The sequence below is a fragment of the Hyla sarda genome, chromosome 3 (genome assembly GCF_029499605.1).
Source record: "Hyla sarda isolate aHylSar1 chromosome 3, aHylSar1.hap1, whole genome shotgun sequence".
Lineage (NCBI taxonomy): Eukaryota > Metazoa > Chordata > Amphibia > Anura > Hylidae > Hyla > Hyla sarda.
This window is the reverse complement of record NC_079191.1, coordinates 48,934,040-48,951,450: the sequence shown is the minus strand read 5'-3', so window position 1 is coordinate 48,951,450 and position 17,411 is coordinate 48,934,040. Positions and strand designations below refer to the sequence as shown.

The 17,411-nt window shown below is 45.4% G+C and overlaps 1 protein-coding gene across 1 annotated transcript; it reads right to left on the bottom strand.

Moving 5' to 3' along the window:
* Positions 1-11,397: 11,397 nt before the first annotated feature.
* RRM2 (ribonucleotide reductase regulatory subunit M2) lies at positions 11,398-16,648 on the bottom strand. The gene is made up of 10 exons (XM_056564177.1): positions 16,473-16,648; positions 16,313-16,390; positions 14,781-14,918; positions 14,575-14,691; positions 13,861-13,994; positions 13,584-13,678; positions 13,346-13,479; positions 12,778-12,882; positions 12,043-12,156; positions 11,398-11,900 (listed from the first exon to the last, which is right to left on the bottom strand). The coding sequence occupies exons 1-10, from the start codon at positions 16,557-16,559 to the stop codon at positions 11,748-11,750; spliced, it is 1,155 nt and encodes a 384-aa protein (XP_056420152.1). The 5' UTR covers positions 16,560-16,648; the 3' UTR covers positions 11,398-11,747.
* Positions 16,649-17,411: the final 763 nt, after the last annotated feature.

The window sequence follows — 17,411 nt, the reverse complement described above, 5'->3', positions numbered from 1 at the left end:
AACTCAGCAGGCTTAAGCGCTGCCTCCATTCCCTCCAGTTGTGCGACGCGTGGCGCATCCAACATCCGGGAGACCGGGACTATACGCATTTCTCAAGCCCCCATGGGACTTACAGCAGACTGGACTATATTTTCCTGCCCCACTACTACTTGCCACGACTGTCCTCTACACAGATAGGAAGCCTCTTCCTCTCCGACCGTCTTTTGCACTATATGGCTACCGTCTCTTAATAACCCCACAGTTCTCATGACGTCTTAATGAGACTCTCCTCATCGACTCTCTTTGCCTAGCGGACCTGAAGGCGGCGATTGCCCACTTCCAGGTTGACCATGCATCCGATCCTACTCCGCTCCCTCTGCAATGGGAGGCGCTTAAATGCGTGTTAAGGGGAGTCCTCATTAGCCATGGCTCCCGCCTCAAAAGAGAGAAGAAGGCCAAGCTGCAGCGCCTCTTTGAGGAGCTCCATGTCTTGGAGGCCCAACACAAGAGAACTCTGCTGGACTCCATGTTGAGGGACCTCATTAGGACGCGCCATGACATTCGCACCCTGCTGAACCACTCATACAAACAATATCGCCAAAGATGTTCCCGGGCCTTCTATGAATGGGGCAATAAGCCGGGTAGATACTTAGCCAGGGCCTTGAGGGACAAGTAGCATTGTATGTCCCCTCAATCTGCTTGCCGGGTAGTGGTAAATCACACCTTCCTTCCGACATACTCCTAGCCTTTGAAACATACTACAAGGACCTTTACAACCTTCCACGGCCAACGTCCTCTCCGCTACCGCCCCATCCGCAGATTTCCCTTTCAGACTACATACACAAGACTGCCCTCCCCAGGTTATCTGACTTTAACATTGAAGCGCTGGAGGCTCCCTTCACTGCTGAGGAGATCACGCAGGCAATCTCCAAACTACCCTCGGGTAAGAGCCCGGGACCCGACGGGTACACGGCAAAATTTTTCAAGTCCCTAAAAGATGTTCTCCTCCCAGTCGTCAGCAACACCTTTAACTGCATTTCGCCTGGGTCGGGCTTTTCCCCCTCCTTTCTTAATGTTTACATAACGGTTATACCGAAGGAGGGCAGAGACCCCAACCAGTGCGCAAGCTATCGCCCCATATCCCTTCTGAATACTGATACCAAGCTGTTCGCTAAATTACTGGCAGATCGTTTGGCGGCTGTTCTTGGGCCCCTGGACCACCCCGATCAATCAGGCTTCCTCATGACTAGTGTTGAGCGGCATAGGCCATATTCAAATTCGCGAATATTTGCGAATATATGGACAAATATTCGTCATATATTCGCTAAATTCGCATATTCGCAATATTCTCGTTTTATTTTTGCATATGCGAAAATTAGCATATACAAAAATTAGCATAAGCAAAAATTCGCATATGCGGAAATTAGCATATGCTAATTTTCGCATATGCGAAAATTCGCACGCTAGTCTCACACAGTAGCATTAGAGCCTTCTTTACACCACACAAGCTGGAAGCAGAGAGGGGTGATCACTGTGATGTGTACTGTGAAAAAAAAAAAAACGAATATTCGTAATTACAAATATATAGTGCTATATTCGCGAATATTCGCGAATGTGCGAATATGCGATATTCGCAAATAAAATTCGCATTGCGGATATTCGCGAGCAACACTACTCAGGACTAGAGAGGCATGCGACAACACAGTATGGGCCTTCTCCATAATCCACAGGGCCCCGCTAGTAGGCGACCCCTGATGCTGCTATCGCTTGATCCGTTGGCTTTTGATCCGTTGGACTGGGGGTTCATGAAGGCCTCCCTGGGCCCCTCCATGTTGTGTTGGGTGGCGGCGCTGTACAGTGACCCCCATGCGCGTGTGAGAGTACGGCTCTCTCTCCTCCCCAATCCCCATACAGAACGGAACGCGCCAGGAATGCCCGCTCTCCCCCCTTCTATACATAATCTGTATGGAGCACCTCTTAATTGCGCTCCGTGGAGACCCGGATGTCAAGGGATATTCCCTGGCGGGAGATGTGCACCTTTGCTCTGCGTTTGCTGACGACCTCCTCCCTGCCAGCAGCGCTGCGGGATCTACAGACCTACTCTCACTTTAGCAATCATAAGATCAACATGTCTAAAAGTATAGCCCTGCCGATAGCTCTTCCTAAAGCGGATGTGGTCCGCATACGGAGGGAACATCCGTTCCAGTGGGCCTTGAGTTCAAGTACCTGGGGGTTCAGGTCCCGAAGGTCCTTCAAGACGCATTCTCCCTTAACTTTCTGCCCTTGCTCTTCTCATTGGAGAGTGACTTGACGAGATGGTCGAATGGTACCTTCTCCTGGCTTGGAAGGGCCAACATTCTCAAAATGAATGTGCTACCGCGCTTGCTATACCTTTTTCAGGCAATCCCCATCACCATTCCCCTTTCTTTTTTCCGTAAACTAGATAAACTGATCCGCTCTTTCATCTGGGCGGGGCGGCCATCCAGGATATCCAAGCAAGCGTTGACTCGCCGGAAACATGCGGGAGGACTGGCGGTCCCTGACTGCCGCTCCTATTATATCGCTGCAACCCTGACGAGATTTTTGGACTTCCTGCATGGCCGCACTGCAAAGAGATGGGTGGCTGTGGAACTTTTTGACACCGCCTTCGACCTTGCGACATATCCTTGGCTTCCCAGGAGTACTCCCTCGGCGGAGACACTGGAGAACTCGTTGCGACCCTTAGACGCTACTTACCAAGGACCACACTGTTTACCCCTGACGGCCCCCTGACTCCACTCCTCGGTAACCCTTTATTCCCACCTGGACTGACCTGTACTTCCTTTCTGGGGCTTTCTACTCTCTTGACCCTCCCCCTGAGGACTTTCCTTACAGGGACTGTGCTACGCTCCTACGAAGATATAGTTCCGACACACCTTCGTACCCCGGCCAGACAGATGCAATATCTCCAACTCCCCTTCTTCCTTTTGAAGAACTGTGTACCTCCACATCCCCAGTCCCTAGGGCGGTATCCCACCTGTATGGCCTTCTGCTGGAGGAAGCAACTCAATGTCCCCCTACTTTTGTAAAGGCTTGGGAGGAGGAACTGCACACTTCATTTGCGCCATCGGACTGGTCCGCAGCTTTCCTTCGGTGCCATAAATTTTCCATCTCCTGTAGGGCCCAAGAAACGAACTATAAGATTGTATCCAGGTGGTACAGAGTCCCCGCATTGCTACACAAGATGTATCCACCTGTGTCTGACCTGTGCTGGAGATGTGGGGGGGCCCAGGGTACCATGACTCACATATGGTGGTCCTGTCCCTCTCTACTAAATTTCTGGTGAGTCGTGATCTCCCGCATAGCGGCTGTGACTGGAGTGACCTACCCTAATGACCCGAAGGCCATACTCCTGTCCATCCTGCCCGCAGCGAGGCAATTCCCGTCAACATTTTTGGCCCAATTTATGTTACTGGATGCAAGGTCTGTGATTCCTAGACACTGGAGGGACTCTCAGCCCCCCCACCATCTCAGAATGGTATCAAGAGATCCTCTTCATCTGTCGTATGGAGGAATTGATGGCAGACTCTCTGGGCCGTAGCGACAGGTATGGAAAGGTTTGGAGTCCCTGGCTGTCGTTCCTTGAGACCCCACAATATAGAGTGGGGTGACCACTCTCCCTTTCCCTTTACTCAATCTCTTCTCTGGACCTGTTGACCACCCTCACAGGCTGTTGGCACTCGGTCGGGGCTGTAAGGGTTATGTCTGGCGGTTGGCTCTTGCTCTCCTTACCTGTTCTCTCCCTGCCTATCTACCTTTCCCTTCTGCTTTTCCCCCTTACCCTTGATCCTCCTCTCCCTCGCCCTCCTCCCTTATTCGCTTTTCTCCTTCCCTTCCTGTGTTTCTTCTTTTTAACTTTACTCTCTACCCACCTGTTGGTTTCCAGTGCAGCTACCTTATTTGGCTTTACTATGCCCTCTCGCTATATCTCACCATCCACGTAGTTGACTGCTGCCTCTTTTACCCTGAAATGTCTTCTTTCTTTTACATTGTTCTTGTATTATATGAGCAGCTTCTACCCATGTATGCGGGTTCCACTGTGCTGGACATACCTTGTTTATGGTCTTGATGACTGTGTTTTTGTTCCAATAAACATTTTTTGTGAATATAAAAAAAAAAAAAAAGCTGTAAATAAATAAATAAATAAAATAAATAGTTGTATTTTCAGTCTTTCCTTTAAAAAATAAATAAATAAATAAATAAATAAAAACAAAATCACACACAACAAGCATTCAATTGTGTAATGGTTATTATTCTGGAAAATTCGAGTTTATTACTGAGAAAATTATCAGAAAAAAAAAAAAAAAAACAGTACCCAAGATGGTTTAATAACCCCATACATTGCACCATAAATGTTGACATTTAAATTAAGCATGTATGTATCTATTTCAAAAATCCTAAAATTAAAGGCCCAAGCCCAGAATCATCATGAAGGCAAGTAGTTCCTGAAAGACACAGGAGCAGTCAGGAGTAGGCATCACCAGTACCCAAGAGGCTTTCATAACCCCTTGCATTGCACGATCAATCGCGAGATCAAGCAATAACAGGTGTGTGATGCCCTCAGATGTCCGGGGCTGCACGCGCACTACACTAAACGGACCAGCGTGTGTCTATGCTTCACCGACAGGTGTGGGTAACCCGCTGAACCCCATTCGTGATAGGGATCGGGGATTGCAATTATTTGCCATGAAAGAAGAATTCCAACTAAGTGCGGGTCATAAGCTCAGGTTCATTAAGTCCCTGCCCTTTGTACACACCGCCTGTCTCTACTACCGATTGGATGGTTTAGTGAGGTCCTCGGATTGGCCCCAGCGGGGTAGGCGACGGCCCTGGCCGAGAATTAAAAGATCATTGTTGAAATTTGCATTAAGCATGTGTTAGCTACTGCTAAACTTCCAAAAATTAAAGGCCCAAGGCCAGAAGCATCAGTGAGGCAAGAAGTTCCTGAAAGACACAGGATGAGTCAGGAACAAGCATTCGCAGTACCCAAGAGGGTTTCATAACCCCTTCAATAAAGATCAATGTTGAAATTTGCATTAAGCATGTATTTAGCTACTGCTAAAAATCCAAAATTTAAAGGCCCAAGGCATCAGGGAGGCAAGTAGTTCTGGAAAGACACAGGATGAGTCAGAAGCAGGCATTCACAGTACCCAAGAGGGATTCATAACCCTAATTGATAACCTAAGAGGGTTTCATAACCATAATTGGGAAGTGTTGGTGTAGCAGCATGGTCAATCTTCTCTGAGGCATCTGGCATTGGTGGCTGGAAATCCTGGCTGATCCATCCCTGATTCAACTTCACAAAGGTCACTCTCCACATTTTTCCTGGACAGACAAGTTCGCCTTGGGGTGACTATGGCCCCGGCCGCACTAAACACCCGCTCTGGCACACTACTGGCCGGGCAGGACAGCTTTTCCAGGGCAAACTCTGCTAGTTGCGGCCATAAATCAAGTTTGGCTGCCCAGAAGTCCAGCGGATCTTCAATGTTTGTTGGCATGGCCATGTCAAGGTATGCCACCACCTCCTGGTTCAGGTCCTGCTTCATGTCTACCTGCTGCTGATGAGTTGCTTCACTATGCGGGTGAAGAAAGCTACTCATCAGCGACTGTAGACTCAGGTTGCTGCTGATGGAGCTGGTACTGCTCCTGCCACCCCAGCAGCCATGGCAGTGGAAGGTGAGTGCAGAGGGCCCCCCAAGTCAGACCTGCGAGTGGATGGACCATGTTGCCGATAGGCATCGGCCAACTGACTACTTGGATCTCTCTGTAGTAGGTCAGTTTATCCTCCCTCTCAGTGGGTGTAAAAAAGGCCCCCTTTCTGGGACGGTAGCGAAGGTCCAATAAGGTGGAGACCCAGAAGTCATCCCGCTGACGAATTTTGACAATTCGGGGTCACTACGCAAGCAACTGAGCATGCATCGTGCCATTTGCGCCAGTGACTCGGAGGGACTACCTGCCTCCATCTCCACTGCATACTGCCACGGTGTGTCTGGGTCCTCTGTCTCGCCTTCCTCATAACCTTCTAGGTCTTCCTCTCCTGTCCGATGACTAGAAACACCGGCCATCTCATCCAACCTAAACGGTGCTCCACTCTGCCCCTCATCCTCCTCCTCCAGTTCAGCCCCCACATGTAGCCTTGAGATGTAGGCGCAACGTCTCCATTGCCGTGACTAGTCATCGTTTCAATAATTTGTTGTAGGAAATGTAGGAGTGGAATTACGTAGTTCATGCTGTAATCCAGGCGACTTACAAATAATGTGGCTTCCTCAAAAGGCCTCAGCAAACGGCAGGTGTCACGTATGAGCTGCCACTGGTTCACATTGAAATTACACAGGGGAGTACTCCTATCTGCTTGGATCATCAGGAAATCAGTGATGGCTTTTCTTTGTCTGTATAGTCTCTCCAACATATCAAGGGTGGAATTCCAACGTGTGGCAATGTCACAAATAAGACTATGTTGTGGGATACCGTTCTGACGCTGCAGCTCAAGGAGGGTGTGTTTTGCGGTGTACGAGTGGCTGAAGTGCTTGCACAGTTTCATTGCCATTGTCAGGATGTTTTGCAAATGGGTTGAAGAATTCAGGAAGTGCTTGACAACCAGATTCAACACGTGTGCCATGCAAGGCGCATGTTTCACACTTCCTTGTCGCAGCGCAGACACAATGTTCTTCCCGTTGTTGGTTACCACGGTTCCCATTTCCAAATTTCGTGGAGTAAGCCATACTTGGATTTCTTTACGAATTAATTTTAGCAGTTCCTCCCCTGTGTGACTCCATTCACCAAGGCAAACCATGTGAAGAACTGATTGACACCGCCGTGCCCTACACACATGGTACGATGAAGGGCCACTGAGATTTGGACGTGCAGTGGAGGCCGCGGACACGGTGGTGGATGAGGAGGCGGAGTCGTACACTGTCAGAGCGAGAGCGTGGAGGAGGAAGCAGTGTGACCTGTCCAAGTTGCTGTTGTGGCTGTGCAGGAACCACATTTATCCAGTGGTCCATAAAAGACAAGTATTGTCCCTGCCCGTAGTTACAGCTCCACACGTCAGCGCTGCCGTGCACTTTTGAACACACCGACAGGCTCAAGGACTGGCCCACCTTCTCTTGTACAAACTTATGCAGGGCTGGTACTGCCTTATTCGCAAGGAAATGATGGCTTGGGACTCTCCACCTCGGCTCGGCACAAGCCATCAATTCTCTGAAGGGTGCAGAGTCAACCACTTGAAAAGGGAGGGACTGCAGCACCAGCAACTTGGACAGGAGCACCATCAACTTCTGCACCGTTGGATGAGTGGGCGCATACTGTTGTCTCTTGGACATTGCTTCGCCGATGGATTGTTGGCGGAATGGCTGACTAAAAGCGGGAGCAGGAGCATCTGGAGCGACAGAAGGCGGGTTTAACACACAGCTCCCTTCGGCTGAGCTGGTGGAGCCTTGCCTGGATGTAGGAGGGAGCGGATGGCCACTGGGTGATGCAGCAGGCTCGACCACTACATCAGAGCCACGGTTCTCCCAGGCTGCTTTATGGTGGTGAAGCATGTGTTGACGCAGGGCCGTGGTGTCGACATTGGGACCCTGGCCATGCTTCACCTTCTGCCGACATATCTTGCATGTGGCTATGTGAACCTCCTCCGGATGCCTGATGAAAAACTGCCACACCACCAAGTAGCTAATTTTCCCACCTACAGTCCGCACTAATTGACTGCTACTGGAGCAGTCTCCAGGAACCCATGTTCCATTACCTCCCGGAAAGGTAGGCTGCCACGAAGCAGGTGGTCTCCCCCAGGCATGTTTGGCTCCAGAATTTCCACTACTGCCACCATGCTGACTGCCAACCGTGCTACCTCCTTGCTGCCTCAAGGGCAACCTGCAACTCTCTTCTCCTGATGAAGCCCCTTCTGCACCCGGATTCCAATTGTGATCGGCTTCATCATCATCAACAGGTGTGCGCACATCACTGATGTCCTCCTTAGCTTCCCCAACAGTGTCTGCTTCAGGACCCTGAACCCTTGCAACACCGCCTCCCACATCACTCTCCGCATCACTACTTGGCCGCCTAGCGGAGCAAGCGGCACATGTCTCTTCCCCTTCTTGGCTGGGCAGTAGCTGCTGACTGTCCTCCATTAGATCGTCCTCAGTGAATAGTGGAGCTGAACCCACAGCATAAGATACTTCTCTAGGAGAGGGAACAGCATAGGACAAAGGCAATGGGAGGACAGGGACTGCTCCCAAGCCATGCCAACTGAGGGTTGTGTCTGAGGAACCCACCGACTGTTGACTGGGGGTGTCAGATGTCACTAGTGATGAAGTGGATGAGCGTGTTAACCAATCGACGACGGCAGATGGGTTGCTGCTCGAGACACGACCGCTGGCTGATAACGGGAGCTCAGACCTCTCGCTGCGACTTCTGCTGCCACTCGCCCCTAGTCTGCTGCCACCTCTGCCTGAAGTATTTAGGCCTCTGCCACTCCTCTGTGCACGTCCTGGCACTTCTCTGCCTGACATACTTAGTGCGTATATGAGAATATTACAATACGCTTCACTACTCTATAAACAGTATTTGTCTAGAACAGCAGCAGGTGATTACTTTTGGCTGTCCTTTCACAGTATGTAGGCCCTTGACAGATTAACAGGTACAAAATGGTACGCTAATTAGATGTATGTATGTGGTATGCACTGATGAGGGCAGAAAAAGGCGCAACAATACACAGATAAAAATCTGTATTTTTGTAAAACACCAGCCAGTGAGTACTATTGTTTCGACTTTGACAATATGGAGCACCTTGACAGATTAACAGGTACTAAATGGTACAATACTTGGATGTACCTATGCGGTATGCACTGATGAGGGCAGTAATATGCGCTAGAATGAGCCTAAAAACTCAAATTTTTGTAAAACACCATTCGGGCTCGTCAGCTTGGATTCGCTCATCTCTAATTGTAATGTTCACTGTGTGGAATTCCGCGGTCTCTTCTCTTCTATCCACAGCAGATTTTTCGCTGCGGAATTTCCGCTGTGGAAAATCCACAGTAGATCCTTCTGACTTCAATGGGGCTTGCGGCAGATTTTCCACAGCATAAATTCCGCCTCAGAAAATCAGCTGAGAAGAGCCTGCCCCCTTTCAAATAAGCAGCGGGAAACCTGCAAATAAATGCGCCCGTGCATATGTACCCTAAAAGTTCATATCACCCCTCTTTTCCAAAAAAAAAAATGTAAACATAATAAAAACAAACATTTGGTATTGGTGCGTGCATAATTGACTGAACTATTAAAACATTTTATATCCCATACGGTAAATGGTGTTAACGTTAAAAAAACAACAACAAAAAAAACACAGAATTGCTTTTTTATGTTTATAACATATCCCAGAAAAATCTTGAAGTGTTTCAAAAAGTCTGATCAATGCAAATATAGTACAGATAAACACTATATTACGGCCCCAAAAAATAAATAGCCCAGTATACAGAAAGAAAATTATAGGGGTCAGGGATTTTTTTTTAGAAATTAGAAAACGTGACTGAAACAAAATTTGGTATTGGTGTAATCAGGCTGACGTAAAGTATCAAAATATGTAATTTTGACCACAGGGTGAATGGCGAAAAAAAGCTCAAAATTTGCATTTCTCAATTTCACCTCACAAATAATTTGTTTCAGTCTAAGTTATGGAAAAATTAAAAGTTGTCATTACAAACAAGCCTCATATGGGTCTGTAGATTGAAAATTAAGTGTTATGGCTATTATAGGATGCAGGAGGAAAAAAAACCAAAGTGCGGAATCTAAGACCCTATTTTTGTATTTTGGTTGAAGTTATCAGGACAAGTGGATTTTCTTGAGGGACAAGTAGATCGTGTTCCGCTTTAGTCCCTTGGACAAGTAGTTTTTTTTTTTATTTCCACACCCCTGCATATCACATGTATTGCCAAATTCTGTGGATTACAACTCAAAAGCAGAAATGTATAAACCAAAAGCGGCAAATAAACCCTGCTTGCACCTTTTGTAGACACAAAAGGCAGACATGTATCAGATTTTCCCCTGTTGTGTTATTTTGCACACATTCTAGGAGCATTTCCACCAGATGTGTAGGTTTTGGTGTACCCTGGAGTGACATTGTATGCACTAATTAACTGCGTACATATCATTTACCTGTGCAATTACCATATTTTTTTATGCAAATATAAGCCATCTTGGACTGCATGTAGCAAGATGCTGTAAAACATCGATTTCATTTTTCAAAGTGGATTGAGGAGACTACTATATTTTCCTGCAATTTATGAAACTAATTGCATCTGTGCATAATTTGGAATTCAGCAAAAGGGGTAAACTGCTTCTTCCATACACAAATGATACATGTCCCCCAGGCAGCCTAAAAGGCAATGATAAATGTTGGCCAGAGTCCAAGCAGTTATAACAGATTCTCTAGTTTGCAGTGACTTTGGCCTTCAATGGATTGGTGTATCCACCAACTTTAACTTTCCTAGCACACCTACCACGATTAAGAGCTATGTTTTAGCTTGTAGACATTTGGTTTTCACTTTATTCTTGTAAGGTCTATTTTAATGCATATTAAAATAAGTTTTAATAGTCACTAACTTTGGGAGAGCTGGAATTCACCCATAGTGTGAACATGGCCTATCCACCTGATATTTTGGGAGGCTGCAGAAGTGCATTGGCACTAGGACCAGGCAGAGTTGCAAAGTATTTGGACTTGGTGAGTGAGCATGTCCATTCTTTTGACAGTCTGGAATATACAGCTGCAGAAGTTCTGCAGTGATTGTCAATAGAAGACCTGTTCACATTGACAGAAGAATCTCACACAAGTCCTGTAGTGTGAATGTCTACAGTTATGCAGCATTACCCAGTCTGATAACCAAGCATGTTAAAGATTTTCACTAAGTGCACCTTGTACCCAGCATGGAAGCTGGTCAAAACATGCCCCCTCCAACTTCTATAGGTGCGGAGAGCGTTCCCCTCCCATAGAAATGTGTCCAGCTTGCGTGCTGGGTGTGAAATTGCTGTGGTCCAAAAGGATAGGTGATAAGGTGTCTATTTGCAGGGGTCCCACTGCTGGAAATCCCTGCATGCTGAAATTTTTTCCAAATGCTGGGTTCAGGGATGTGGTGTTGTGTCTTTGGATAGGGGATAAGCTGTCTAGGGGCGGAGTAACCCTTTAAGGATTTAGACAAGTCACATCAGAGCCAGTTCATGCAGAAGTCTCCCTTATATGGATGAGAAACTAAATGGGGTCTCAGGATATGACCACATTAGTTTTTGCCCATATGGCTCCCTTGAGACTGAACTCTTACTACTGCACCCTTTTTTAGTCAGCCATAACTTATTAGATGTAGTAAACCTCAAGTCAAGAAACAAGTTTATTTAAAACAATTTATTTAATTTAAAGTGCCAAGTTCAGACTAAAATACATAAAAAACCATTTACACTAATAAAAAAAATTACTGCTATGAAGCAGCAGCTCCTCCCCGGCAGAGTACACAGCACCCTTTATAACATACACCAAGCTGTACAACCTATTGTACCCATGAGTGTTATCAGTCACACATGCCGACATCTGTAAACTAGCATGTATGTGAAAAGACAGTATGTGCCGTCATACAGGACACCACATCCAAGCTTATAGTCCTTGTAACAGGTGTCAGTCCTTAAGGTAGACCGGGACAACCTGAAGTCATAATGCCCCCATCTTACTGCACTGGAAGTGTTCAATGCACTTAGAAGTCAGCATCAAGAGTGAATTTGCTGTCTGCCGCCTTTGCCATCACTCCCATCTTCTGGTATTCACCAACTTTCTTCTCGAAAAAGTTAGTCTTTCCTTCCAGGGAGATGTTCTCCATGAAGTCAAAAGGATTTTCTGCTCTGAAAACCTAGTGAAGACAGACATTTATTGGAAATGAAGTCCCAAAGACTTGTCACTTAAAGTCTGTTTTAGACCAGTACATTGGCAGATGTTGTAAAACTACAACTCCCAGCAGGCCAAGACCAAGTTAGACTGAATTAACCATTTACCTTGCTAAAGCCGAGCTCCAACATGAGACGATCTGCAACAAACTCGATGTACTGCTTCATCAGGTCGCCGTTCATGCCGATGAGCTTTACAGGAAGTGCGTCAGTCAAGAATTCCTAAGAAAAAAAAACAGTTTAACTTTTACTATACAGAAAATATGACTAACATTTGTTCAATGACCTGGATTATAGACTAGTCAGTGAACCTATTCACAAGGCAGGTAAATCCTTAATACTTCAGTGTAGTAAGATGCATCACCTACCAAAGGATAGGGATAAGTGCGATGGGCCCCTTTGCCCCCTAAAAACTGCTGGAGCCCTGCAATTTCCTACACAGTGCTCCTTGCACACTTAGTGTTAGCACACACCCTCCATTCATCTGTGGGAGAGCTGAAGATACCAGAGCCTGGTACTGTGTGGGAGGAAAGCTGAAGTGCCATGAGGGAGATCATAGGGTGCCAATGGTTGGACTCCCATGATCACACTTGTGCCCTATGCTTTGGATTGTTAAAAAAAAAATGTACTCAATTACCAACATTCACAGAATTTGAGCTAAGCTCTACATGCTATGGCCCAATATAAACCTGTACAAGTAGCTTTTGTCCACATGTGTAGTGTGATCTTTTAGATGAACTATGCAGTAAGGTTGTTGCACCATTTGTCACTTTTGCAGTTAGATGTTTTAAAGATTTGGATGATCCATATGTTATTTATTTTTATAATAGTGTAAAGACAAACCTGTTCAATCTTGACTGCATCAACAATCAGCTCTCGGACCCGGGACTCTGATGGTTTGTTTACAAGGTGTTTGAACATAAGACAAGCGAAGTCTGTATGAAGACCCTGTAAGAGTAAAGCAAGTCAGTTATTCAGTTCATAGGATAGGAGTATCAAGTGTACTTCATTGTAGAAATCAAGAGTTCACATACTTTAACTATTTCATCTTTAATCCTTATAAATTGGTTATGTGCAAATTTTATGTTATGTACATATTACTGTTACAATATTAAGTGCGCAGCATGTGAATGAAGTTTGTAAAAATATCATCCACTTTCCAGCATGCAAGTTGAGGCTATATACAGCTGCACAGATTGCCAAGCATTATACTGTATATTGTCTTGTTACAACCCACATGTTGTCATGGCAAGACTTTCAAGACTGACAAGTTGGGTTGCATCTATGGCCACATTATCCTATTATGCTATAGCACTAGTGCTAGAGCAACATGTGACCTTTGATCCTGTCAGCCAGAAATCACTCTATAGTCCTGTCCTTTTCCAAACAATCCCAAGTCAGAATTACTCACCTCATCACGACTGATCAGTTCATTGGAGAAGGTCAGACCAGGCATCAGTCCCCGTTTCTTCAGCCAGAAGATTGCAGCAAATGACCCAGAGAAGAAGATTCCTTCCACTGCTGCAAATGCTACAACACGTTCACCTAAAGACAACAAATCTGTTAACTATAGGCAGTGACCCTACATGACAAACCCAATCACTTATGTCAGCCTTTTGACTTAAGTGACAATTCCCCCTCAATCTTACCATAAGTAGATGATTTGTCCCCAATCCAACGCAGTGCCCAGTCAGCCTTCCTTTTCACACAGGGCAGTGTCTCAATGGCATTAAACAGGTACTCCCTGTCAATATTTTATATAAAGAGTTAGGATGGTAAATGGTCTAGGCAATGCTAAAATCGTAAGGATAACTACACCTATAGTAACACCCTCCCCTCATGCAAGAGGCCAGTTACAAGAATTGCCACTTACTAGAACAAGAAATGCCCTTTGCATTAACAGCCATTAGATATCCACCCCCTTACCTTTCTCTAGAATCTTTGATGTAGGTGTCAATGAGAAGACTGTACATCTCTGAGTGAATGTTCTCCATTGCAATCTGGAAGCCATAGAAGCAGCGTGCCTCTGTGACCTGAACTTCTTTACTGAACCTCTCAACCTGGTGTGCAAAGAGACAAGTCAGACACTGGTCAAAGCTAAGTAGACAACTGCTATTTTAGTTAATTTAAGCATTTTATCTTCAGGGAGCATTCACAACTTGTTTCCACTCTACAGCAGCTGGATCTGGCAAGAGAATTTCAGAACCGGCTGCTGTGTCCCTGCCTGACCAATGCTCTAGGCCCTGTCGTTTCCATAAGACAACTGAATCAGCTAGTAACTAGATTTTGGTCAGCTCAAGAATGGACACTAGACATATGCACTTAGCTTGACTCTGGAAACCACAAGTGTCCTTTATAAGACTACATTTGCAGGTTTTATGCCAAGCCACAATATAAATAGGGAATGATCAGCTCACCCCCCCTCCCCCCTTATGTAAAAACCGCAAAGGAAACACCAATGCATTGCGGCTTGTTAAACCAAGACACGGTGGAGTTTCATCTCCACTATTTTGCTTTAATTTTGGATCCACCTGTATATTTTTGAAGTATGAGTTAGATATATTTTGTTTCCAATTGGGAGCTGGATTTTCCCGTTTCTTCTATAAGCCAAGTATGAGGATATTGCATGTATACACTTACCAAGTTCTCATTTACAATGCCGTCACTGGCTGCAAAGAAGGCCAACACGTGAGAAATAAAGAAGCGCTCTTCATCCTTCAAGGACTCCCAGTGCTGAAAGTCTTTGGAGAGATCCACCTATAAAGAGATCATGTTTTAATAATATCATGGACATTTAGAAATCAAAATCAGTGTTTTAGTGGTCAGGACAAGTCTCATCCACTCACCTCTTCTGCAGTCCAGAAGGAAGCTTCTGCCTTCTTGTACATTTGCCAGATATCGTGGTACTGGATTGGAAAGATGACAAAGCGATGGGGGTTGTCCCTCAGAAGAGGTTCATCCTGGTACTGCTGTTTAGTTTTCTCCTACAGAAGTCAACACCATTTAGTCAGTGAACTTAGTTTTTTGCAAGACATGAGAAATAAAAGCCTAGGAAACCTGACTTCATACATAACAAGGCATCTTCACTAAAAGCTGCATAAGGTTCAGGGTAGAGCTTGTATACCAGACCTAGTCTAGAAAGACATCAAGGCTATGCGTAGCATGTAATTGAGCCATTAAAGGGGTACTCCAGATGATTTTCTTACATCAACTGGTGCCAGAACGTTAAACTGACTTTAAAAATCTTAATCCTACCAATACTTAGCTCCTGAATACAGAGGAAGTTTTCCCTTTTGGAATTTCTGTCTGACCAGTGCCCTCTGCTGACACCTCTGTCCATGTGAGGAACTGTGCAGAGTAGGTTCAAATCCCCATAGCAAGCCTCTCCTGCTCTGGAGAGTGCCTGAGACAGTCAGCAGAGAGCACTGCTGTCAGTCAGATAATTAAAAAAAAAAAAAAAAAAAAAAAAAAAAAAACTATTCAGTAGCCGATAAGTACTGGAAGGATTAAGATTTAAATAGAGTTCACAAATCTGTAACTTTCTGGCACCAGTTGATTGAGAAGAAAAATAAAGTTTTTCACTGGAGTAAGCATTTAATGACCAGCATGAGGCTTTGAAATCTGCATTGGTCTTCAAACTGTAGACCTCCAGCTGTTGCAAACACCCAACATGCCCTAGTTAGATCCCTTTGAGATAACAGATGCCCACATTGCCTTTTTATTTAACATTCTATACTTTTAAGATTTGTGTTAACCCCTTATGGCCATGGTCTCAAACAGTCAAGATATCTACTCCCAGCATGCCAGGTGTTGAAGTTTTGCAACATCTGGAGGGCCACAGTTTGAGACCATCAGCTTTATGACAGGGCAATTTTCCTGCTGGAAGCCCTTTAAAAGCCATAGATTACACAGGAATGGCAATGCACTTATAAAGTTAGTACAAAAAAATATATATGAAACCCAACCAAATTCCTCGTTTCTGTATCTTTACATTTCCTTTTTTTGGAGACTGTACTAGACTGCAGATGTGAATGTATCCTAAAGTACTGTGTGGCTAAGTTTCCAGAAATTATTTTATAGGGGAGGGGACCTTTAAGAGATTTTTTAAAGATTACTATAATGCAAAACTCCCCTGGTCGTGTAACATCTACACTGCTAATAAGACGCATTCGGAGTCACAAACTAGACAAAGGATTATGCAACAAACGCTGCGGTTAACTCCTTCCTGCCCAGAATCACAGGTAGCCATTACCAATTACCGCTCCCTCTTTTGGCGCCAGGATGGAGGCCGCACCCAGTGTAGACTACAACCCCCATCATGCACTGCAGTGAGCCGCCTTGCTGGGAGTAGTAGTCCCCCTGTACATAGAGCACTTACCAGGTCGGTCTCAGCCTCCAGGAGGATCTTGCGGGCGGTCTTGGTGGCCAGGATGCGGGTGTTGCTCAGAGATGGCGGCTGCAATAGGAAGATAGCAATTAACCCTTGCGATACAGGAGGGATGCTAAGAGACAGACGCAGGCGGTAGCGCAGTACTCACAGTGTTCTCCTTGTCGACCAGCGACATGTTCTTCATTGGGGAGACGTTCTCGTTAACAGCAGCGAATGGCTTACGGGATGACAGCATAGTGATGGCGGGAAGACGCAGCGGATGAGCGCACGGAGACGGATGATTATGTACGGTGCAGAGGAGGATGACTGCCAGACGCCGGGCGCTGCCTATTTATACCACGTTTGCATTTGGCGCCAGGGAAGCTCAGCCAATCAGGAGGAAGACAGGGTGCCCGGTGCTGGACGCTGATTGGACGAGAGCATCGCGTAGTGGAGGAGGGATCCAAAGCCAGCCAATCAGAAGCGCCGGAGGGAAATACAGCTGTTACCAAACAGGAATCCGAAAAAGAGCGCCCTTTTTGCACAATAGATTTGACGTTTTGCAACAAATATGAATCATAATCGTGTGGGGTGAATAGATTGTAGGACTATGGGTATATAGGAGTATATAGACAATCAGAGATATGGATATATAGAAGTATATAGACAATCAGAGATATGGATATATAGGAGTATATAGACAATCAGATATGGATATATAGGAGTATATAGACAATCAGATATGGATATATAGGAGTATATAGACAATCAGAGATATGGATAAATAGAAGTATATACTGCAGAGCTATCAATGTATAGGTGGTATATATATATATATAGGAGTATATAGACTGCAGTGTTGTGGATATATATAGGAGTATATAGAATATAGACTGTGGTGTGGATATATAGGAGTATATAGAATATAGACTGTGGTGTTGTGGATATATAGAAGTATATAGAATATAGACTGGTGTTGTGGATATATATAGGAGTATATAGAATATAGACTGTGGTGTTGTGGATATATAGAAGTATATAGAATATAGACTGGTGTTGTGGATATATATAGGAGTATATAGAATATAGACTGCAGTGTTGTGGATAT

Coding starts and splice junctions, on each gene's coding strand:
- RRM2 (XM_056564177.1), bottom strand. CDS start 16,559: ATGCTGTCATCCCGTAAGCCATTCGCTGCTGTTAACGAGAACGTCTCC. Junction 13,995..14,574: donor GCATTGTAAATGAGAACTTG/GTAAGTGTATAC, acceptor TTTGCACACCAG/GTTGAGAGGTTCAGTAAAGA. Junction 12,883..13,345: donor AACTGATCAGTCGTGATGAG/GTGAGTAATTCT, acceptor TTACTCTTACAG/GGTCTTCATACAGACTTCGC.